General features: G+C 47.0%; 1 protein-coding gene across 5 annotated transcripts in view; it reads left to right on the top strand.

Moving 5' to 3' along the window:
* Positions 1-1029: 1029 nt before the first annotated feature.
* Positions 1030-24525, top strand: part of GALNT12 (polypeptide N-acetylgalactosaminyltransferase 12) — a 74332-nt gene continuing 50836 nt past the window's right edge. For 3 of the 5 annotated variants that reach the window (XR_010382749.1, XM_064490345.1, XM_064490344.1), the window contains exons 1-6: positions 1030-1409; positions 12855-13024; positions 16783-16972; positions 19826-20011; positions 22750-22867; positions 24235-24411. Coding sequence is in view for 4 of the 5 variants with exons in the window: in XM_064490345.1 (XP_064346415.1) it covers positions 1045-1409; positions 12855-13024; positions 16783-16972; positions 19826-20011; positions 22750-22867; positions 24235-24411 (1206 nt within the window). In the remaining variant the exon portion in view is untranslated. Of the gene's footprint in view, positions 1410-12075; positions 12249-12854; positions 13025-16782; positions 16973-19825; positions 20012-22749; positions 22868-24234; positions 24412-24525 lie in introns of those variants that run through there. The other 2 variants (XM_031450088.2, XM_064490346.1) reach the window with 2 other exon arrangements.

Genomic DNA, 24525 nt, shown 5'->3' on the forward strand with positions numbered 1-24525 from the left:
TTGCAATTAATTGACTTTAAGAAAGGAGATTATTTAGGTGGACCTGATTCAATCAGTTAAAGTCCTCAAGAGCTGAACTGATACTGCCCTAGAAAATAAGATATTCTGCCTGTGGACTGCAGCTTCAGCTTATGCCAGAGTTTTAGCATGTCTTACTCTGATGGTCTGCCCTATAGATTTTGGACTTGCTTAACCAGTCCCCACAACTGCATAAGCCAATTTCTTACAATAATGTCTTAATATATCTCCTACCAGTTTTGTTTCTCTGGTGGAATCTTAACATACAAAAGGATGATATAATCTTGCAATACATTTGCTTAAAAGACTGTGGAATTGCTGAAGGCTTCATAGAGGTGGTGGCTTTTGGCAGGGCCTTGAAGGATGGGTAAGAGTTTGCTAGGTGGGGAAGGGCATTTCAAGCATAGAGAACAGCATGTACAAAAGCCTTGAGTGAAACTCAAGCTTATACTTTATTTGCATATGATGTTGCAAAGTGTAAAACTGACAGCCTATAAAGGCCTGTGTAAACCTACAGACAGGGTCCAGAGCTTGGAATGTTAACTCCTCTGGGCCCGCTGGCATAATAAACCTGTGTTCTCCAACTCTCCGAGTGCTGCTTGGTCTCTCTCGCCGGATCCAGGTTGCTGTCACAACTGAGCTGTAACACATTTGTCCGCAACATTTCCTCTCTTACCAGACTGTAAGGGTTAGATGAGATAACAGCAGTGAAATTCGTAGCACCCTTCTCAGCGCACTTGGCTAACATTTACGGAGCGCTTAAGAAGTGCCAGGCACTGAGCTGAGGGTTATACTGCCGCTACCTTTTTAATAAGCATAGAGCCCCGCAAGGAAGGTGCACGTCTTAGCGAGCCCGCGTGGGGACCCTGTAAAAGTTAGCTCCCTGGGCGGGCGGGCAGGCGCGGAGGGAAGGGGGCGGTGCGCAGGTTGGAGGGGGGCGGGGCAGCGCGGCGGTTCCGGGATCCGGGTCGTGGGCTGCAACGCCGCCTCGGGGCGCGCCGGTCGCTGGCCGCAGCGGGCGGGCGCATGTGGGGTCGCGCGGCGTGGAGGCGCTGCCCGCGAGGGCTGCGGCGCGGACGGGGGGCGCTGCTGGCGCTGCTGGCCCTGCTGGCGCTGGCCGGGCTGGGCTCGGTGCTGCGGACGCGGCGCGGGGCCGGGGCGGCCGAGCCGGGACTCCGACGCACTCCGCGTTCCGGGCGGCGCGACCCGGTCCTGCCGCGGCCGCCGGTGTCGGAGGACGCTCTGGGAGCGCACGGCGAGGCGGTGAGGCTGGAGCTCCAGGGAGAAGAGCTGCGCCTGCAGGAGGAGAGCGTGCGGCTGCACCAGATCAACATCTACCTCAGCGACCGCATCTCATTGCACCGCCGCCTGCCCGAGCGCTGGAACCCGCTGTGAGTCCGCAGGTGGCGGGAGGGCACTGCCCGCGGAGTCCCCGGGCCTGTTTCTGCGGCTGTGAAGTGACGGGGTGGAACCAGGGTCTCGAAATACTTGGGGATCCCGCTTCTTACTGAGTCTTACTCAGAAGTGGGCAAAGGGTTCATGGCTGGGGACAGGGGGCGCAAGAAAGTTTTAAAAAATGAAAACAGAGAAATCTCAGAATTGACAAATCTGTTACTAGGTGGTCGCTTGGCTGCCTCTCCCTTGAGAAAATCTGTCATTCGGCCCTGAAAAGTGTGGGGCTCCGGGCTGAGGAGACAGATTTAAGATGAGACCCTCTGGATGCCCGTCCTGGATCCCCAGGCACCCCCAGTCCAGCTCTGCCCTTTTAACGTCCTGCCTTGGCAAAGCAAAGAACCTGTGTGGTTTGAGACAGGCTTCATTCGCTTATCTTTGTGCACCTGTGTGCTCCAGGGCCCATGAATGAACCAGGAGGGGAGGGTGCGCCGGGCAGGTGAGGTGAAAGGTGCCTAGAAGGGCAAGTCAGAGGTAGCAGGCCTCCTTCCCTCTCTCTGGAAGTTGGAGTCCTTTCTGAGCTTTAAGTGGAGGAAGGCAGGAGGGAGCAGGTGGTGAGAAGGGCTCCTTCTGGCTGTGGTCCAGCCCACCTACTCTGGGTGACAGTCCCGGAACCTGTGTGATCAGAGGCCTAATTCCTGTTAGAGCTGCTGGCTGGAAGGGTTGTGCCCACAGCTTAGGTGAGAAGGGAACAAGCTAGCAGAAGGAAGATGGCCTTCCTGACCTTCTATTTCCTTTCCTCTTTTGGTGGGGACCTTCTGGGTCCCCTACTGGAGCCTCCTTAAAGACTTTGAGGGAAAGAGGGCTCAGAGAGGGAGCTCTGGAAGGAGCCAATGGGACAGCCTCCTGTGTGCACCAGGCACCTGCCACTCCTCCTTGCTCCTTGTCATTCCTGCTTTGCAGGTGTGGAAATAGGCTCAGAGAGGTCAGGTGACCCACCCAAGGCCTTGCAGCTGGAAAGTGGCAGAACAGGCCTTGGGAGACTGATCTCCTGGCCCCCTTGGCACTGTGCTGATTGCAGGATTTTGGGGACCTGCTCTGTGACTCCTTGGCCAGAGAGAGCATGAATCCCTGCAGGAGGCCCCGCCTCTGCCACCACTGGCAAAGTTTGGATGGATTTGCACCTCACTGTCTCCTCTATTTTGGAGGATCTGCTCATGCCTAGCCAATGCTTTTACCTTAGGCATTTTCACTGTTGACGTTTTTGCGTAGAGCTTTGTTTGTTGGGGTTGGTAGCAGTTCCCCCACTTCAGCCAAATGGCTGAATATATGTTTATCTCCTTGAAACTCCAAGGGTGCTCATGGAGGCAAGATCTAGGGGAAGCTTTCAGGTCCAACTCAGGGTCCAGACCCAGCTCATGTGAGATAAAATCCTGACTCTTTTGCTCATCAGCTCTGTGATGTTGGGCAAGTTATCTAGCCTCTCTGAGCCTCAATTTCCCTATCTGCAAAATAGAGGATGAGTAGAAATAACATAATTTAGGAATTAATAAAACACCTAACACCTGGGAGCATACTGTGTCCTCAATTCTTCATAGTTTTTCCTGTCTTCCCACTTGCCAACAATACACTCAGGAGGTTGCTTTTAAGAGTCATTCAAGGATTGGTCATAAAGTTTTTTTCTGGCTTCCAACTTCCTTTATTGTCCCAGGTTGTGAAACACTGTGGACGACCCATGGGGCTTATGGTATCCCGTCTCCATGGTGACACAGCTGCCCTATGTCATATCAGGATTTGCTTGTAAGTCCTGCTGTTGCATTGACCCTGGGAAGTTAATCCAAACCCAGCATGATAAGGAGTGTGAATGCCTCCTGCCTTAAATTCCTGTAGCAAGGCCTGTTGAGTCATACTTGCCTAGCTGGAGAGAAAAGTGAGCTCCCTCTGTGTAGGTCTCAGCCTGCCCAGGCCTTGAGGAGGGTCAGGGCCTTTCATGAAGACTCACTTTTATTATAGTTCACACAGGGGTGAGGACCTAATAAGATCTTGAAATTTACCCAGGAGAAACCAGAATGGCAGATTAGGAGTTCGCAGTCAGGGTCATGGGGGTGGGGGTGGGGTTGGAACTCTAATTGCTAAGCATGGTTAAGATCCTTGACTGTCATAGGAGAGGAGGCCCTGAGGGGGCATGCAGTCTAACCCAAGAGAAAAAGCCATGCCCCTAAGGTAACGCACAGATCTGGGGCAAAGCTGATCTAGAACCTAGGTTTTTTTCTTCCCTCCTCCCTGTTAAGGTTGAGGCAATTATTTATCTATTTTAATTATAAAAGCAATACATGTTCCCTGTAGAAAAATTAGCATGTACAGAGAAGCAAAAAAGGACAAAAAATAAAAGTCACCCATAAACCTACCACCCTGGTAAGAACCACTGTTAACATTTTGCCGTGTATCCTTCTAGACTTTTCCAGATATAGAAATAGACTTAGAAAAAGATACTTAAGGGTATGTAGGTGAGAACACATTCAAACATGAGTATGTTCAAAGGCCCACACACATTTTAAACTCCAGTGGATAAACCTGTTATCATAGGCAAGGAGCTTGGACTATTTGGCTTGGTTGTTCCTGGCGTCCACAAGCCTTGGTACCGTGTCTGCTCTCCTGGACAGGGCCAGACCAATAGAGACACTTCTGAGTGTTGACTCTAATTCCTTGAGAATCCATGTAGACCCCGGCCCTTCTGTGAGGCTAGTAATTCACATGCCAGTGGATTAGTGCCCAGCTTTTTTCCTATTAGTTACAGCACTGAATTGAGGAGGAGAAAGAGGATGAGGATGACAAGGAATCCTTGCTTGGTAGTATAGTAAGTATAGGGTTTGCACAACTCTGACTGTCTCATTTGAGCCAAGCCAGGAGAGGAAATTTTCACTCTGAGATGGCAGCAGCCAAAGTGGGAAGCCAGATAGCTGGGTTTGTGGCCTTGGGGGACTTTTAAAAATTATATACAGGACCTTACCCAGAACAATTCAGTAGAATTTTGGTGGATAGGGCCTAAGCTGAGGCTGATGTACAACTAGGGATGGAAGCTACTGGCTTAGAGCCTGTGGGTTGCTCACTTGGAAGATTAAGGGTGGGTGCTTTTGAGGGATTAATAACAGATCAAGTGCAGTTGAAACTAGTGGTGACATCACAGTCGGTTGTAAGGTGTGTCACAAGTAGGTGGTTGCTGATAACTTACTAACACTGGCAGAAAGTTTTAGTTTCCATGAATCAGGGAAGCCTTGAGATAATACTGTACTGTAATTCTCATTTGCATTCTGATCTGTTCAGCAGGAAAGGTGGTGTGACAGCATCCGTGTATGGGGGCGCCACCTGTGTGGACGTTGTCAGCTGTTCTCTGCCGTTGCTGAGGAGTTGTGAACCACTGGTTAAAAAAGTGTGTAAATATTACATGCAGGTGTTTTCATTTCTTGGACGCTTACTGTGGTTTTGGCCTTATTACTGCTATAGTTACAGATGTGTACCTGACTTTTAGGACTAGGACTTGGGTACTAGGATGGTAAAGAGTCTCCAAACAGTTCTGAATAGGTAATTCAGCAAAAGAAAGGATTAGTGTCTTGCTGCAGTTGGCAGGAAGGCCTTGGTTAGGAGTTCTCTTTTTGCAGAGAGATAGCCTACTTGTCTGTTTTCTTAACACTACCGTTGGAAAAACATCACACGTGATGTGGAGATTAGGCCAAATGTTTCTTTTGCTTCCCCAACAAGGTTGTAAACTGAGGCTATTTTATTAGTTTTTATTAGACCCATCTTGTGGTTGCCAGAGTGTTCGTTCTTTGAATTAGTACTTTAGGTCTACAGAACATGTTAAGTTTTCGTTAATATTTTCCTGATACCTTTTTCTGTCCTTTTACTATCACTCCATCTGTGTCCTTAGGTTTTAGGTGTGTCTCTAATTAGCGTGTAGCTGGATTTTGTGTTGTCATTAAAACGAAATCCAGACTGATAATCTTTGATGTTAACTGGATAGTTATGTCCATTTATACTTTTTATGCTTACTGATAACTTTAGTGTTTGAGTATGCCATCTTATTTTATGCTATTTGTTATGTTTTTTCTTCATGTTTTTAAAATTGAAGTATAGTTGATTTACAATGTTGTGTTAATTTCTGGTGTACAGCATAGTGATTCAGTTGTACATATATATTCTTTTTCATTATAGACTGTTAGAAGGTATTGTACTGTACTGTGCTGTGCAGTAGGACCTTGTTGTTTATCTGTTTTCATCAAGATTTTCCTTGTAGTTCCACTTGTATAAGATCTTCTGTCAGGGTTCAGTAGGTATTCTGTGAGAACTGTTCCACATGTAGATGTATTTTTGATGCATTTGTGCGAGAAGGTGAGCTCCGCATCCTATTTCACCATCTTGAAGCTCCTCCTGTGTGTGTATAGTTTTCTTTTTTTTTTAATACTGGTTTTGAGGTGGTAGATCCTCCCCCAACTTCTCATTCCATTTTTCTCTATCTACTAATTTGGCAGTTATATTATCTATTTCTTATCTTTAGTGGTATATTTGAAAGTACATATTTAACTCAAAAAGGTCTGAAGTTAATCAGTGCCTTAGAATGTTTTAAGACTGATCACCTTCCTTCCCAATTTGTATGCCATTTTACTCCAGTATTTTAATTCTGTGTTGCTTTTTAAACCAACACATTACACATTTTAAAAATGCAGTATTTGTTTACATTTATCCACAGGTTTACCATTTTCTCTGCCCATCATTCTTTTCTGAAGGGTGGTCTTTGGGTCTCAGAGATCTTTCCGGAGTTCTTTTCCTTATTCCTGAAATATATCATGTATTAATTGCTGTAGACAAGGTTGTTGTTGTAAACTCTCAGTTTCATTTATCTGAAGATGTTTTTGTTTTGTTCTTGTTCTTGAAAGATAGTTTGGTTGGGTATATAATTCCAGGTTGATAGTTTGACATTTAGAGATAATATTCCATCATCCCCTGGCTGGCACCATTGCTGTGAGATGTCTATACTGAGTTAACTATGCCTGTCATTCTTGTTTCTTTATCATTCATTTTAGGTCCTCTTTTATTTATTTAAGCATAGTAAGCATACTTATTTTATACTCTGTGTCTGATAGACACAGAGTTCATAGATTTTCTTGTTGTTCCTGGACCCTAAGGACTTCTTTTATTTTCCTATAAGCTGAACCATGCATTTAAAAGATTTTCTAAAGTATTTTATCAGTAATTTTTTGCATGTCCTGTACCTGGAGGGTTTCCCCAGACATTTCAATCTTTCATATTGCTGGGAGTAAAAGTCCTATATTCACTTAAAAAAAAGATTTATTTTCTCTATTAGTTAGGGTTATTTTGGTTGAAAGTGACTGAAAACTCAATGCAAACTGACTTAAATATAAAAGGACATATATTGACTTCTGTCACAGAAAAGCCTGGGATTGGAACTAGGTTCTGATTATTCTGGGGAATCAGGGACTCAACTGATATCATTAGGAAAATGTTGATTGGTTAGGCTTGGGACATGTGACCTTCCTAGAGGGGTATGTTTATGTGTATATGTATACGTGTGTGTGTGTATACATATTGTATGTACTCATGTGTGTGTGTGTCCAGTCCTGAACAAACCACACAGAATGAGAGTCCAGGAGGCATGGTTCCTGAAAAAGAAACCAAAGTGCAGTTAGGTGAAGAAAGGGGAAAGTATTCTGGGCAGGTAAAATTCACCTGTGTACATTATGACTTCCTTGGTCTGCTCTACAAAGAATACGAATTTTTTTAAAACATATTTATGTGGTGACCTGAATATGAACATAAAATGAAGTTAGGAGGTATTTACCACACCCATTCATTCATGTCCATAAAATACATTAGACATATATATTGTACTAGCAGAGATTATGGTAATCCCCACCCAGTAGAGTTGTTGTGAAGGTTAAATGGAATGATGCATGTGAAGTGCTTAGCACACTGCCTGTCGTGTAGTAGGCACTCAGTAACTGTCACTATTATTACCACGTGTGGTACAAAGCATGCTGAAAACACAGAGAAAAACACAAAGCATGCTGAAAACACAGAGAAAAACACAAAGCATGCTGAAAACACAGAGAAAAGCACAAAGCATGCTGAAAACACAGAGAAAAACAAACACAATTCAGCCTCTGCCCTTACGAGCGCTTGGATTATATCAGAAAGTTAAGAAAGGGTGGTTTACCATGATTTAGCAGTGAATTTGGTTCTGATCTTTACTGTTGTTGTTGTTTTCTATGTGAAAGTGGAACCCTCGCTACCCTTATCTAACTGAAGGATGCCTAGCTTTTTATCACTCAGGATAAAGGGAAAGTATTTTTCCTGGCAGCAAACTTAGAGGTGTTCAGAAAGGATATATTGAACTTCATGAAGGTGAATGCCTTTAAGGGATTTTTTAAAGAAGGAGAAACCGTACCAGGCCAACCAAAAAAAAGAAGAGGACAGAATATCAAATGATTGCTCAATGAAGACATTTACTATGGGGAGCAGAAGAAATGTGGTCCAGCTTTTTAAAAATCTTTTTTGTGATTATAAAAATGATGCATGTTCGTTGTAGAACAATTTTAGAATGCTGAAGAAAATAAAGGACTGAAAGAGAATCAGTGGTCGTTCCACTGCTCAGAGATCACCATTGCTAACATTTTTGGCATGTTTCTTTCTATTGTTTATTGTTTATGTATGCACACACACGCACACACACTGTTGTTTGTAGAACTGGCATGATGCTGTTTATAGATTTGTATAAGCTTATCTGCTCTTTCAATTTAACCTTAGAGTATGGCCATTCTTTTTTTACTGCTAAATAGTCTCTGAAAACATGACTTTGGATGGCCATGTAGTGTTTCTTCATGCAGTTGAGATATACTTTAGCTACTTCTTCTTGAAACTATTTACAGCTTTTTGCTCTTATAAATAATGTTACAAAGAAAAAATTTAACAACAAGCCTCCTTCAGGGTATCTCTGATTATTCACTTAGGTGAGACATGCTTAGATGTATTGATATGAGATGGAAGAGAAGAGGAACATTTTAAAGCTCTGAGTGTGTGTTGCTAAAGTGGTACCCAACATGCTTTGTGACCTAAGGGGACACAAATAGCCCACCTGGACATTTGAGAACAGTTGTCTTGAACTTTTGATTTTTGCAGAGCAGTGAAAACACATAAACAAAAGCACTGAGGAGGGGCCGATGGATGGCCCCAACTCGATTTGGTCAAGCAGAGCTTTTCCCACTCTCCTATTTACACTCATCATGAGATGAAATGCATTTTAATCCAAAACAGTAAGGATGTGATTTCAGACTAAAAGACAGTTCTTTAAATTGAAGAATTTTCATTTTTGAAAACCTCATTGTCCTTATTTCCACTCATTTCTCTTTGGACCTGTGCATAGATGAAACTAAATTTTAGCTTTACCTTTTTTTCTAAAGATAAAAAGATCTTTGTTTTTAGGTTTCACAAAAAAACAAGTTTTTTTTTTTCATGTAGTACAAGCAGTTAATTCTTTCTGATGCTTCTAGTGGGCTGTGGTAGCTTTACTATGGCCCCTGTCTAGGACTCAGAGGCTTATTAAATCCGGATGCTATTATTAATGTTTTTATATATACATATATATGTGTGTTCCATTTGCTATGACATATTTGGAGGAGGACGGCGGTGGGAATGAATGAGGGAGGACCTTAGTCAGGGCCACTAAGATTGAGATACATATAGGTCAGAATTGGCTGGAGTTTGTGTATACCCTTTGCAACATTAAACCTTTTTCTTCCTGCTTTTTGTATTAAACTTTTAATTTTGAAAAATTCAGATGTGGAGAAAATTTGCAAGAATAGCCGGTCTCCTCTATATCTTTCCCCTAGACCTGCTCACTATTATTTTGCCCCATTTGCTTAATTTTTCTCTTTCTATCTGTATCCTATAATATTATACACATTTGAGAATGTTACAGAGATGATAATTCTTTATCCTTGGTTACTTCAGTGTGTGTTTTCTAAAAACAAGGACGTTCTCTTATTATGCAATGATGTGATTATCAAATTCAGGAAGTTATATCATATTGGATGTTTCCAACTGTCCCACCTTTTAGAGTGACTTTTTCTTCCTGACCTGGAATCTGATTGAGAATCCAGTAGGACATTTAGTTGTCCTGTCTCTTTAGTCTCCTGTAGTCTGAAATGGTTCCTCAGACTTTCGTTGTCTTTAGGACATTCACATTTTTTAAAAGAATACTGGCCTGTTGGTTTATAAAATGTTTCTCAGTTTGGGGCTGTCTGATAGTTTCCTTGTGATTTATTTCAGCCTGCCTATGATCACAAAACTTAGTGACTTAAAATAGCAATAAACGTTGATTATTTCGTAGAATGTCTGCAGGTCAGGGGCTGGGGAGTGGCTTAGCCAGGTGGTTCTGGCTTGGGGGTCTCTATGAGACCGTAGTCAAAATGCTGCCTGCCGGTTTTTGTCATCTCAGGGCCTGATGGGGGTTGGAGGATCTGCTTTTGGGATGGCGCGTCACATGCTGAAAGTTTGTACTGACTGTCCTGTCTGTTGGTGCTCGGGAGAACAAGGAGGAAACTTCAGTGTTATGTGGCTTGGAGGCCACATATAGTCACTCCTGCTGCATTCTGTTCACATGTGGTGGTTTTAAAACATACCCACAAGTTCTTTGACAGTTTCCCTTCAAAAAAAGGAGCCTAATTCTACCCCTTGATTGTGGGTTGGCCTCCCCTCCATGGAGCAAAGTGCTAAGTAACCACTTCCATGAATCGAAAGCCCAGGGTGTCCAAGGATTCGGGTCCCGCTGGCTCTGGCTGGTGGTGATGCCCTGTCGCTTTAGGACACAAGAGAGATCATGCCTCCCACCTCAGATGACTTTGCCTCAGGTGCCCAGAGCTGGGCCTCCTGATGCAGCAGGATGAGAAAGTAAAGGGGGCTGGAAGGAAGAGCCAGCCCTCCTCTGAGAGCCTCATAGTAGAAGCCTGTTCATGTGGAAAGCACTCCAGTGATGGCAGAGCCTCAGCCACTGCCTGGGAGCCTCAGAGCCCTCTGCAGAGGCTGTCCTGGCATTTGGAAAGAGGGACCTGAAGCTCCTTGGAAGACCCTGAGAGAGGAGAGGAGAAATTGCCTGTGTCTTGGCAGGAGGGAGAGCTAGTTGGGAAGATGGGATGCCAACATCTTTATTTAGATGCCAGTGGCCCACCTGAGCCTCCTGCAGGGTCAAAGGCACGAGCCAGAACCCTGTGATGAGATCTCTGGACACAAGGAGCTCAGCCAAGTACATATACACCCTGTGAGCTGCCCACGTTACCCCACCTCTCCGAGCCTTATCTTTAAAATAGGAACAGTAAGTACTAACATAGGAAGAGGTTTTGAGAGTTAAAGTACAACATTTCATTGATTCTAAGGCCCTTTAAAAAAATGTTTTAAAGTTTCTGAAATTTGAATGTCTCTTCAAATCAGTGCATCCTACAGTTACAGTTGATAGCAATTGTCTTTCTTATTGGTTCCCAGTAACTTTGATGAAAACTTGTAGACTGGAGATAAGATAGCACTAAGGAACTGCTTGTTTTTTTAAGTGTTACAATGATATTGTGTTCATTATGAAAAAGAACCTTTATCTCTTAGAGATATATATATTGGAATATTTATGGATGCTGCAATATGCTGGATTTTGCTTAAAAATAGTCTGGTATGGGGCATGGATGAGGACATGGGCAAATCAAGCCATCATGTGTTAAGGATTATTGAAGTTAGGTGAACACAGGAGTTTCTTATACTGTCCTCTCTACTTTTTTTCATGTCTGAAATTTTTCATAATAAAAGGAAAAGCACACAAAGAAATGAGCTGTGTACACGAAGGGCTTTTCTTCTGCTTTCTGTGGGACTAAGTCCCTCATTAGTCAGGTCTGATCCTAAATGTCACCTCCTGGAGAGGCCCTCCCTGATTGCCTGTTCTGTGGTTGCCCGTTTACCCTTTCCCCCTCCCCTCTGTAGCTGGTCTCTGTTTCAGCACTCTCCTTTTCTTCCTGGCACCATAGCTTTCTGAAATTATTGATAGTTTGCTTGCTTGCTTATTTTCCCCTGGATTGTAAGCTCTGTGGGTGCAGGGGCTTTGCCTTTCTGGCACATGGTAGGCAATCAGAACGTGTTTGTAGACTAACTGACACAGGCCCACTGTGCCTGGCACGTGGTAGACAGTCAACAGACATTAGCCTCACCCTGCTTGGCTCTCCATCTCTTTGATCAGCCATCCTGCTTATCTCTAAGAACTTTCCTTTCTGCCCTAGGAGCCTGTCTGGTCTTTAGCATTTATCTTCTTCTCGAATTTCTAGTCCATCCCTTGGTCTAGCCTTTGACCAGCCCAGCATTCAAACCCTGGTCCTTCTGATATCCCTTGTGGGTTTCTGTTCCTCCCCTGCCTTGCTGTCAGCTATGTCCTCATTTCCAGGAACTGCCCAGTCCCTGGTACGACACTGGAGGACTGTCACTCAGAGGAGAGAATTCTGTGTCAACAGTGAACCTTCTGTGCAAAATAACAGAAAACCCTACTAAAGAAAGAAGAAGCTAATTGGTTCGTGTCACTGCCAGTCAAACCCTAATCCCAGAGAGATGGGTGGGCTCAGCCCTCCCCTCACCACGATGAGGCTGCCACAGAATGGAACGGGGTGGTGTGGGGGCTGGGGGGCAGTCAGTGTCCTCTACAGAGCCCTTCCTGGAATGTTCATGCATCCTACCCACAGTTCCAGTTTATGCATTCTGTGCACTGACTGGAAACAAAGGCACTGCTGGGATGCAGGGTAGGGAAGATGCTGGGAGAAGGTGGGGGAGACCCAGGGGATGGTGAGCTCTGGAGCACTGAGAGTGATGCCTGGGCAAGGTGCTGGAGGGGCAAGGAGGATCGAGCACTGCCTCACACAGGTGGTCCCAGGCTTTCCCAGAGGAGGTGGGGTCAAGAGGACAGAGTGTGCAACCAGGGAAGGGAGGAAAGGGCACTCCCAGCAGAGGATGCAGTCTGAGCAAATGCCTGGCAGTGGGATTGGAAAGGAGTGGATGGGTGGGAGAGCTGCTGGGCGGGGAGAAGCGACAGTCTCCCTCCCTTCTGATTCTCCTTAGTTGTATGTTGTGCAAATCGGAAAATCATTTTAAAGCTTAAAACCAGTATCCTGCAGTTCAAGCTTGCTGGGTGTCATTTTAGAACCCTTTTTATAATCTACCGGGGTCCTGGTGGAACACGGTGCTGGGGGGCCTCTGGAAGATCCCAGCAGATTATTTGCCATTCCCCAGGGGGAGGTCCCGAGACTGTGACCTATGTCCCCTTCATCGCTTCATCCCTAGCACCAGCCTGGGCCTGGCACACAGGCAACGGTGGGGTCTTGATTCCTGAAGCTGTATTGTATTTGCAGGTGCAAAGAGAAGAAATATGATTACGATCATTTGCCCACGACATCTGTCGTCATAGCATTTTATAATGAAGCCTGGTCAACTCTCCTTCGGACAGTTTACAGTGTTCTCGAGACGTCCCCAGACACCCTGCTAGAAGAAGTTATCCTTGTAGATGACTACAGTGATCGAGGTAAGCCCCTGTCGTGGGCCCCTGGAGGAGCCTGTCCTTCTGTGGCAGTGCCTAGGAGGTGAGAGTGTGGCATGGGGCATCAGAACAGGCCTGAAAGGACAGGCTTCCTATGTCCCCTTGTGCCCAGTCCCTGCCCTCCGGGAACTCAGAGCCAGGTTGGGGAATGCAGACGTGATGGCAGAAGGCTCAACCACACAGTGGAGAAGAGGGACTCACCCTGCCTGGGTGCTCAGGAGGGGGAGTTGACCTTAGTCTTGAAGGTTGGGTGGTTTGCAGGTAGGGAGGAATGTGGAGGGAGAGCACTTCTGGTGGAGGGAGAGCACTTCTGGTGGAGGGTGCAGAATATGGAAAGGCTGCCAGTGCTGCTTGAATTGTGTAGTCTGCAAGTAGTTCAGGAAGGATGGAGGGCCAGCTGCTTCGGGGAGCAGCAGGAGAGGAGAGGGAGGGGAGGTGGAGAGGCTGCAGGCCTTAAACCCAAGGCTGAGTGCTTGGGACTCTGCCCCGAGGGCAGGGAGAACCAAGGCAGGATTTCAAGCAGGAGACCATTTTTGCCCTTTGGGGGATCCCTCTGGGCTGGAGTGTGGAGAACAGGGTACTGGCAAGCTCTGCAGGGAAGCCTGGGGGTTGTGGAGGTGGCCCAGGTGAGAGATAGAGGCTTGGAGTCAGGTGGGAGGGGAGAGGAAGGGGGAGGAGGGAATTCTGGGAGGTGGCCTCCACAGGCCCAGAGGCTGGCCGAAGTGCGGAGGACCCTCGGGTCTTCGGGTGAATGGTGGTGCTGTCCCAGAGCTGGAAAAGCCACACGGGGCGGGAGGGACAGGCCTGGGAGGGGAAGAGGGTATTTGGCCTTGAACATGTTGAATTTGAGATGAGATAAAAAATCTGGGCAGCCCAGATGGAAGAACTGAATCCAGGGAGAGGCATTTCATTGAGAGGCTGGTCGGTGTCCCTGCAGACCTGACCAGTGACCTGAGATCTAGGAATTCATATGCAGTCCAAGGCTGGCCCTTTATTATTCAGTAAATGTTTTTTGGGTGTGTGCTGGGCATGGGGGAGTCTGTGGGAAACAGGACAAGTCCCTGCTCTCATACAACTCACATTCTAGTGGGGTGGGTGGAGGTGGTCAAAAAACATACAAAGAATATAATACATATAGCACCTAATACCACACAGCATAATGTAACATAACATATACATCACCTAATACAACACAACACAATATTATACAGTATGTATGTCACACAGTACAACACAACACAACAGCACACCGTGATGTCACATGGTGCTATCCTACAGCACAAGTAGACAGTGCTCCGAAAGACAGGTGGGAGCAGGAGAGCGAGTGGAGCCCGGGGACCGAGCCGGCTCTAGCTGGTGGGGGTCCAAGAGGCCTCTCTGGGGAAACACAGAACTGAAAGCTGGATGTGGAGAAGGGGACAGCCCGACGATCTGGGGGAGGGGGCTGGGCCGGGCGCAGCAGGTGCAGAAGCTAGGCCAGTGGCTGTTCTCCGGGGCAGACCACCGGCCAGTGGGAGTGACCCGGGGGGATGGTTGCAGGGCCAGCAGGGCCAGATCAGGGGGGCCCTTGGAGGCCAACATAAGGGGTTTAGGCTTAAATAGGAGCCTGGTGGGAGCCGCCTGAGGGCTGTTGAGGGAGCAGGAAGGTTGCTCAGTCATGGGGCTTTTCTGTGCTGCCCTGTGGAGCGAGGCTCATGTTGAGGGGGCGGGAGAGGATGGAAGCAGGGAGGGGTGGGGGCCTCCTGCAGTTTGGCTGGCTGGGTTGGCGGTGTGATGGAGCAGGAGTGAGCCAGTAAATCTTGGGTGACTAGCCGATGCGAGGGCAGCTAACTTAACTGAGAGGGTGTCAAGGCCCTAGCAACAGGGAGAGCCATGGGCTTGGTTGCCAGAGCCTGTCTCATAGCAAATCACCACCCCTGGGCCACCCATCAGGGTAGCAACCAGTGCTTATTGGGTGTTTGCTGTTTCAGGCTCTGAGGCTGGTCTGTCTGACTCTCCTAATTGGGGAGTGTGCTGGGCTGTTCTCACAGAGACCCAAAATAACAGTAATTTCCATGAAATCAAAATTGATTTCTCTCTCACAGCACAAAGCTGGGGTAATAGTCAGGGGCAGGAGTGGCGGCTCCACGACGTTAGGACCTGGCTCCTTCTGCCCTGAGTCTCCACCTTCTCTAGACGATGTGCTGCCTCGGTCTGCGTGGTCCAGGCTGAACTTCACCTCCTGCTCACTCCTGTCAGCAGAAGGGTATCCAGGGGGTGGAAAACGGCACCTGGAAGCTGCCCTCACATCCCCTTGAGCAGAACTGTAAAGTGCCAAAAACATTTCAGAAGCATGTACTCATTCAGAAGCAAAAATCAAATGATTTTCTCTTGATGGGATTAAACAGCTCCTCCGCAGGCAGGAATACCATATGAGCTCCTTCCAGCACAGTTCAGTTCTCTCGTAAATGTGAGCCTCTGTGGAGCCAAGGTTCCCCTCCCCATCGCAGTAGTTTGTAAAGCCTGCAGGTTGCCTTCCTCAGCCTGCCCCTTCTTCCTACCCTTCCTACAGTGTCAGTCTGAGTTGATGAGGGGGTGCCGCCCCCTTCTAGGATAGGGGAAGTCAGTTCAAGCAGACAGAAAATTGATGCACACCCAACCCATAATGAGTGCTGGGAGGCTGCACCAGCATTTTCCCATGTTTTCACTGGGCACTGATGCTAATTAGCTTTGCTGGGGAAGTCACCTCCCTATTCCTGCCATCAGCTTATATGCAGTTATAATTAGGGTTAAAAAGAAATCAACCAATGAACGTTTTCTGTTTGAGTATCAAGACTCTTTAGGGAAACATTTCACAAACAACGAAGCAATATAGAACATTTTACAAAGTTTTCCCCTTCACTGATTGAGGAGGACTTTGAGACAAAGTTCATATTTATGTGGGGAGATGCTCTCATGTTTATTTGCCTGTGTGGTTCCCACCTGCCCCCACCAGACCCATCAAGGGATATGAATCGGGACCTGCAGTCCTGGAGTTGGGAGGTCTAGGGCCAGCCCTAGCTGTGGGCATGTCCTTTCAACTCTTAAGGGCTCATCTCCTCTTCTGCAAATTGGGATAAGCATGTCCTTCTGACAAATTTTGGATTTATTTAACAAGGATGAGAAGCTGTAGGAGAAAGCACTGGAGGCAAGGTTAAGTCCGTGGACTCAAGCCAGACTCCCTGGATTTGAATCATGACTCCTCAGCTCACTCATGTTGGGACCTTGGCATATTATTTAGCCTTTCTGGCCTCAGTGTTCTCATCTATAAAATGGGGACATTAGTAGTGTGGACATAAGTCCACATAAATTAAAATTTTATGGTGTATTACATATTTAACATAAATTAACAAAATTTATATGGACATAATTTTTCAGAAAAATTGTGGTTGGATGCTCTGGTGCTTTTTATTTAAACGTTCACAAGTCAAGCTATTTTTGGGGGGTAATAGCTTAATTGAGATATATTCACATGCCACATTCACCCATTTCAGGAGTACAATTCAGTATGCCTCTATTTTGAGGGGGAGCGTTTGATGGTTCTGGAATCTTCCACCCCAGCCTCCCCTATCTCCTGAAGCTTCCAAGCTGGGTGCAGTGAGTCCCAGGTGCAGAGCAAAGGAGGCTTGTGTCTATTTAGTCTTCTTTTTGGGACAGGGAGGCCCTGGAAGGACACGGCTGGGAATGTGTGGCGGTGACCCTCGTTGTCCCGCTTGCCTCCCCAGAGCACCTGAAGGAGCGCCTGGCCACTGAGCTGGCCGGGCTGCCCAAGGTCCGCCTGATCCGCGCCAGCAAGAGGGAGGGCCTGGTGCGAGCGCGGCTGCTGGGGGCTTCGGCAGCCAAGGGCGACGTGCTGACCTTCCTGGACTGTCACTGTGAGTGCCACGAGGGGTGGCTGGAGCCACTGCTGCAGAGGTGCGTGAGCTGTTCACGGTGGGGGGGGGGGGGGCGGGGAGGGGTGCTGAAGCAGAAAACAAACTGATCACCATGGCATGAAAGGTAGGCGTGCTGGGCTCAGATGCCCCTTGGGCAAAGCCTCTGTCCCTGGACTTGCTAACAGTCCCTACCTCGTGGGGCTGTGGAGGCCATTAAATGATTTAATATATGGACACCAGTGCTTAAAACACGCCAGCATGCAGGAGACCTCGGATGAGCACTTGCGTTTATATTACTTATTATATAGGTTTATTGTAGAAAAGTTAGATAGTATGATCACCCAAGAAAAAAAATATTGTCAATCATATAGAATCACACTCCTAGAGAATCTACATTTTGATGTATTTCCTTCAAGCAGGGCTGACTTATCCATTACACCCAGTACCTACAATGCTTAGGGCTCAGGGATCTTTAAGAAACCAGAAAAAATGTTTTTATGTTCATTTCTTTTAAAATCACAAGGGAAAAAATTACTATCATAATAGTGAATATATAATAATTAATCAAGCCTGGATTATGTTTGTCTTTATACCAATATAGTCATAAAATATTGTTTTTATATATATATATATATATTTTATGGAGTCATGAAAGTCATAATGTTGCTGTATCTTTAAGGTCATTTCCCCTGCTTCCCACAGCCTCTTACGCTAACCCTCCCCCCTGCCCTCTCCAGAACCACTGTCACTGGCTGACTTTTGTCCTCTTTTTCTCCCTCGCTCCCTCCCCATTCTCCTGATTCTGCATCAGGAGCTGGGCTGGCAAGCCCAGAGCTCTTCCTGGATGGGGAGGAAGGTCTGGGGGGGTCTGTGGTACCCCCATGTGGAGCGGGTGAAGGGCTGGAGGATCAAGGTCTGTGCAAACTTCTTTCCCTTGGCTTCCACCACTTGGTTGCCTGGGTCTGTCTGGAAGAGCTGGGACCCCCTCGCCTCCCTTCCTTCACGAGACCAAGTTCTGTTCTGCCACTTCCTGCTGTCCTGGTCCTTCACTGCATCTTTCTCTCCCCTCTGCTCTGATGAGCTTCACCAGCAGCAAGGACTCAGGGTTTCTCAGGCCAGTGGTAGAGTCTGAGATGATTTAGAACATAGTGACAGCTGGGTGCTCCCTCTGGAACTTGGACTAGTGGGTTTGCCCTGCCCCTCGCCCCACTGTGCATGCAGAGGGCTGCCTCTAGGTCTCTCTGAAGTCATGGTGAGGGCACTTTTCCCCTTCAGCTGATTCATTAATGCCTCCTAGAATTCACCTCCACTCCAGCCCAACGCACCCTTTGAAGAGAGCAAGGCAACACTCCTCATAATCATATCCTTTCTCCATACCTGGAGACAAAAGGATTCTCTCCTGGTTGCTCATTAGAGACAAAAGGGGAACTTTCAAAACCCGTGGTCCCACAGCAGATTATTTGGATCTGAATCTCTGGGGTGGGGCCTGGTTTTTGGAGTTTCAGAAGCTCCCCAGGGACTTGGGTGTGCATCAGAGTTGAGCCACACTGGGATGGTAGACTGTCCCTCATATAGTCCTAACCAGGCAGAGTAACCCCTTACCTCCAGGGGCTTTGGATATGGAAGATGTTGGTTGTCACATCAGCTAGGTAGCACTCCTGGTATTTTATGAGCCACTACTGATATTTGGGGCAGAACCATTCTTTGCTGTGTAGGGCTGCACTGCACACTGTAGGATGTTTGGCATCCTGGTCCCTGGCTCATGAGTTGCCAGAAGCTCTACCCAGTAACAGCTGATGCTGGGCCAGCACATTCTCTAACCATGATTTAGCATCCTGAGGCTAGTGCTAGCTACCCTACCCCCAACTCTGTTTTCCTTTTCTTGTAAAAATTAGGCTACCCATGGTTCCAACCAGCATGACTGTTAAGTTCCAAGTTTATAATTTATAGGTCTCAAATTCTAGAGAACTGCCCCCAAGATGTAGCCCAGAGAAATCTAGTGTTCACACATGATCTAGTCTCAGTTCATGTTTCCTGGTGTGCCGTCAAATGCAAAGAAACACAGTCTGGAAACATGCTGAAGGATGGTTGGGCTTGTAAGAGTAATTGTGGAGAGAATCGCTGAAGCATACCCACAGGCTGATGCCTGCAGCAGGAAATCATCGCATTTTCCACTATGTATAACATTCATAATAATAAAGATTAAAAGAAAAGAATAGCAGTAGTTCCAGGTTCTCCAGCAGCCTCTTGCAAACATTCCCTCTGGGAGTCCACATTAACCTCGTGAGTAGGTATTACTGTTTCAGTGTTGCCCACCATGCAACTGGCTCTGAGAGGTTCGGTAGCCCGACTAACGTCACACAGTGAGTAAGGGACAGGAGTAGAATTTATCTTCTAACTCCAAAGTATCTTCTAATCCAAACTCTTTGGTCTGGGTGCATCTTTGTTCCTAGGGAGATAATTATTTCTTGACTTTACGATGTTTCATTGTGATTACATGAAGAAATCTCTTCCAATCTTGAAAACTGAAAAATCTGCTTTCTGTTTTAAAAGTTACCTTTGATTTTTACATGTGTTGACTTTGATAGAGGAATTCAAGTTTAGCCAGAATATCCCTAGATGGCCTCAGAATATTAAAGCTGTGGAATTTTCCATATCAAGGCCAGAATCCTTGCTGCCTGCCTCCCCCTCCCTGCCCTGGCATCCTCCCTGACACCCACCTGCCAGGGCTCAGACTTTGCTGTGGACATCTGGAATAAGAGAATCAGACCCTTCTCACACAGGTGCTCCTCTTTCCTAGTGGAAGGCTGAGGAGCGTTCACTCCCAAGTTTCCTAATTGTCCTCCTGCTGCCTGTACACAGTGGAGTAACAGGGGCTTCTGGATGTTTCCAGGATCCATGAAAAGGAGTCGGCAGTGGTGTGCCCTGTGATTGATGTTATCGACTGGAACACCTTTGAGTACCTGGGGAATCCTGGGGAGCCGCAGATCGGTGGTTTTGACTGGAGGCTGGTGTTCACGTGGCACGTGGTTCCCAAGAGGGAGAGGATTCACATGCGGTCCCCCGTTGATGTCATCAGGTCAGGGGTCTACTTCTCTGAGCGTGCTTCATTGCACCCAGCCAACTTATTGATGAAGGCCCTTGGGAGGGATGGTTAGCTGTTTTATGTAACATAAAATTTACCATTTTAACTATTTTTTAAATGCACAAGTCACTGGCATCAAGCACATTCACAATATTGTACAACCACCACCTTTACATATTTCCAGAACTGTTTCACCAACCTATGCAGAGACTCTATATAACCATTAAGCAATCACTCCCTTTCCTGCCCTCCTCCAACCCCTGGAAAACTCTCTTCTAGTTTCTGTCTCTATGGGTTTCCCTATTCTAGATACCTCATATAAGCTTAATCACATGGTATTTGTCCTTTTGTGTCTGGCTTCTTTTCCTTAACACAGTATTTTCAAGGTTCTTCCAGAACTCCATTCCTTTTTATGGCTGAATAGTATTCCATTGTGTATATGTCCACACTTTATTTATCCATTCATCTGTTGATAGACGCTTGTGTTATTTCCACTTTTTGATTATTGTAAATGATGCTACTGTTGTCTTTTTAAGTCTCTGTTTTCAGTTCTCTGGAATATATATCTAGGAGTGGAATTGCTATGGAAATTCCATGTTTAATACTCTGAGGACACACTGTCAGGTCCTTTTTGAACTGGGGGTGAGTGGACCTGGGGGTTCAGGGGCCAGCTTTGGCCAGTAGGTGAGCCTGGTTCTGAGTAGAATGGCCTCAAGGAGGGCTCAGTTGCCCTCATTCTTGAAGTGTTGAAGTAACAGTCTGGCTGCTTCTTTCTCATCCAAGTTCGGGACCAAATAGGAGGCAGATGTAGGAGTCAGGAAGGTGGAGGATGGACTTCAGCTTTTTTTGCTGGGGTATTGACCCGAAGATGGTGTCATAGATCTGCACCCACACTTGGCAGTTGGGCTTCTGAATTCTTCACCTGAATCCAGACCTTGAGATGGCCCACTGCTGGCTGGAGTGTATTGAGTATGGAGACAGTGTTGAGAGATGGGGCTGGAGAGATGAACAGGGCTAAGTCATATCCAGCCTTGAAGGCCAAGGAAGGGGGTTTGGACTTTACCCTGAGTGGTTAGAAGCCACTGAAAGGATTTGAGCTGGAAGTGACCTTAGCTTGTTGCATTATTTGAAGGTTGTGCTGGATGCACATGGTGGGGGCCTGCAGCCCTGCCACTGGGAGTGCTGCAGTGTTTTAGGTCCGAAATGATGGTGCAGGAGATGGAGGGACATGGTGGACTCCAGAGATGTTAAGGTGGAGAATTGGGAGGAATTAAATGGGAATGGGGGAAGGAGGACTCAAGGATGATCCATAGGCTTCTGGAGGAGCCCTGAGGTGGGGGAGGGAGCATCCTGCCCAACCCCCCACTGAACAGGTTGGAAACTGAGGCACCAAGTAGGAAAGATCATATCCAGGGTCACATATGCAGCCTGTGATGTTGACGTGAACTGTCCCCGCCTGCACACTCACACACACACACACACACACACACACTCAGGGACATTATGGCCAACTATCCTTCCCCTCCTGTAATATCCCTGGTCTTCAGTTTTCTCACCTGTGAAATAGGTATGAACATATTCACCCTCCCTATTTCCTAGATTTTTAGGATGAACACATGTGAAAGTGCTTTGTAGTCTAGAACCTTTCCTTCCACAGTCTTTGTTTCCTGTTCTCATTGGCCCAGAGCTTGGATGCAGGGAAAGCCGATACTCTGTCAAGGCCCAGAAAGACTGCTGGAGGGCCTTAAAATTTTTTATTTAATTATTTTTTGTGTGTGATTTTTGTTTGTGTTGGGGGCAGGTAATTAGGTTTATTTATTCATGCATCTATTTTTAATGGAGGTACTGGGGATTGAATCCAGGACCTTATGCATGCTAAGCACACACTCAACCGCTGAGCTACACCCTCCCCACCAAAATTTTTTAAACTGTTAGGCTTTCCATGTTATATATTTCCCCATTTCTGAATTGATTCCTTTGTGTCTGCATCTCTGGTATGTTGATGCTACAGCTTTCTGCTGGGGTAGGATGGAAGCCTGCGGTCATTATTGAAACCAGTGTTCATTTCTAGATGAACCAGGTAGGGAGAAAATGGGGCTGACAGAGGCCAGAACTGGCCTTGTGGGTCCTGGAGGGGAGACCACTTGAGCAGGAGAGGCTCAGAGCCTTGGGGAGCTTTAAGATGCCAGGGTTGCTTCTCCTGGACTCTGGAGCACCTGTGAGTGCTGTACAGTGACTGCGTGACCAAGGCCGCCACGGCCTGTGCCTGCCGTTCTCTCTGGGAACATGGTCTCTCTCTGCTCCTCTCTCCTTACTGTCTGTGCTTCTGGGAGTACAAGGGTTTCCCTCACCCTTAGGCCTTTGCTCTTGCTCCTGTCTTCTTGAAGGAACATTCCATTCCTTTTCTGGGCTAACTCCCCTTTGTTCTGCACACCATGCCTTCTCCAAGAAACTTAGCCCTGCCACTGCCCTGTGGCCTCCTGTGTTCCCACAGGGCCTGGGTGGACCTTAGTAATCCCAGAGTTCTGTGCTTGCCTGCTGACACGTCTGTGAGATTCCCCAGGGCAGAGGCCGAGAGGCACATCCAGCCCAGCTTAGCACCAGGCACAGGGTGTGAGCTCAGGGTGTCCTTATCTGGGTGAATGGGCTCAAGGCTTGTGCTGGGAAGGAATTCAAGTGACAAGATGGTTTCCTGCCGATTACATTGAAATATGGATATCACATGCTTCTAGGTCTCCAACCATGGCTGGTGGGCTGTTCGCTGTGAGTAAGAGATATTTTGAATACCTGGGGTCTTACGATACAGGAATGGAAGTTTGGGGCGGAGAAAACCTCGAATTCTCCTTTAGGGTAAGCATTCCCGTCTTGTACTTGGACTCATTCTTTAGCTGCTGTCTCTCTGGGAATGGTGGATTTGCTCTGAGAGCCTGGTGGACCTCTCTTCCATGTTGTCAGTTAATCCAGTGGTATTGAAAGATGACAGTAGTACACACATCCTCTAAACATGCTTACCTTCTTACGTGAACTTTTAAAAAATATATACTTTTAATAGACTTGGGGTTGGAAAGGGTCTTGCAAGTCACCTAATTCTTTCCTCTGACTACACAGAGGGGAGGGACAGAGGCCGTACAGAGGAGGTGACAGGCTCAAGGGCGCTCAAAGAGTACGTAGCAGAGACTGGACTAAAACACAAGGCCCTGCCTCTTGAGCTGGTATTTTGGAGCCTTGATTTGCTCGATAGCTTAATAAAGTAGCCTCTTTATTTGGCATAGTGACTTTCAAAGTTTAACACATATAAGAATTTTTAGGAAAACTTGTTTAAAAAGAAGATTGATAGTCATGGTCTCTGGAAAGGCAGATTTGACAGATTTACAGCAGGGACCGGGAATCTGTATTTTATAAGAAGCCCATCTATTGATTCTGTTGTATGTGATCCACAGATGTCCCTTTGAGAAACTCCTAGCATTTTGATTGGTTTTCTAGTTAACTGAATCTTGCATTTTAATTGTCAAAACCGCGTGTTGATGTTTGTGCTTTTAAATAGACAATTTAAGAATATTTTATATGGTTTCCCGCTTAAAAAGAGTTAATAAACAAGAATTTGGCTCTCCACTGAGGACTCCTCCCTCCCCCATTATAAGCACTGGATGCTGTCCTTGGTCGTACATCCAGGGGACAGTGGGGTGTTCACAGCCGTTTGCCCAGCACGGAAAGGCTCCAGACGACTCCACCTGTTGAGTTTGAGGATGTACTCTTAATGGTCTTTCTGCCTCTTCCCTAGGTGTCAGGCTGCTCTGCCTGCCTCTAGAAGCTCTTCCTTTCCCCCTTCCAAACCTCTCTTCTTACTTGCTGCTTTCCTATCTTCTGTGGCTAGGAGACCAGGTAATCAGCCTGTGTTTTATGTAGTGAGTCAATGCGTTACCAGTGAGGTCCACTGTGGGTGCTCCTAGGAGTCAAGTGCATGAGCCGTAGTGCATGGACTTTGGGGTCTGGGTTCTGATGGCTTATTTGTCTTTGGGGCTGCTTTCTTGCTCTTTGACTGCATCCTGTGTCCCGAGTATGCTGGAAAGTGGCTGCCTGCCCCAGGGAGGGTGAGGTCTTGGCAGTGTTCACCACGACCTCTGTGTGCCCAGTCTCCGGGTGCAGGCACTGGGGACCAGCAGCTCACTTCCCGCTCACCACCTCCCACCCCGGCCTCCTCCTGGCTCTGTATGCAGATCTGGCAGTGCGGAGGCACCCTGGAGACGCACCCGTGTTCGCATGTAGGCCACGTTTTCCCGAGGCAAGCTCCCTACTCCCGCAGCAAGGCTCTGGCCAACAGTGTCCGCGCAGCTGAAGTGTGGATGGATGAATTCAAAGAGCTCTACTACCATCGCAACCCCCACGCCCGCTTGGTGAGTCCCCCGCCCACCTACACTCCATCTGGCTGCATCCAAACAAAAGCAGCTATTTCTGGCCTCCCTCCCAGGGTAGATAGACCCGGTTCGAGAAATAGAGAGGAAATCGGG

The sequence above is a fragment of the Camelus dromedarius genome, chromosome 10 (assembly GCF_036321535.1).
Source record: "Camelus dromedarius isolate mCamDro1 chromosome 10, mCamDro1.pat, whole genome shotgun sequence".
Taxonomy (NCBI): domain Eukaryota; kingdom Metazoa; phylum Chordata; class Mammalia; order Artiodactyla; family Camelidae; genus Camelus; species Camelus dromedarius.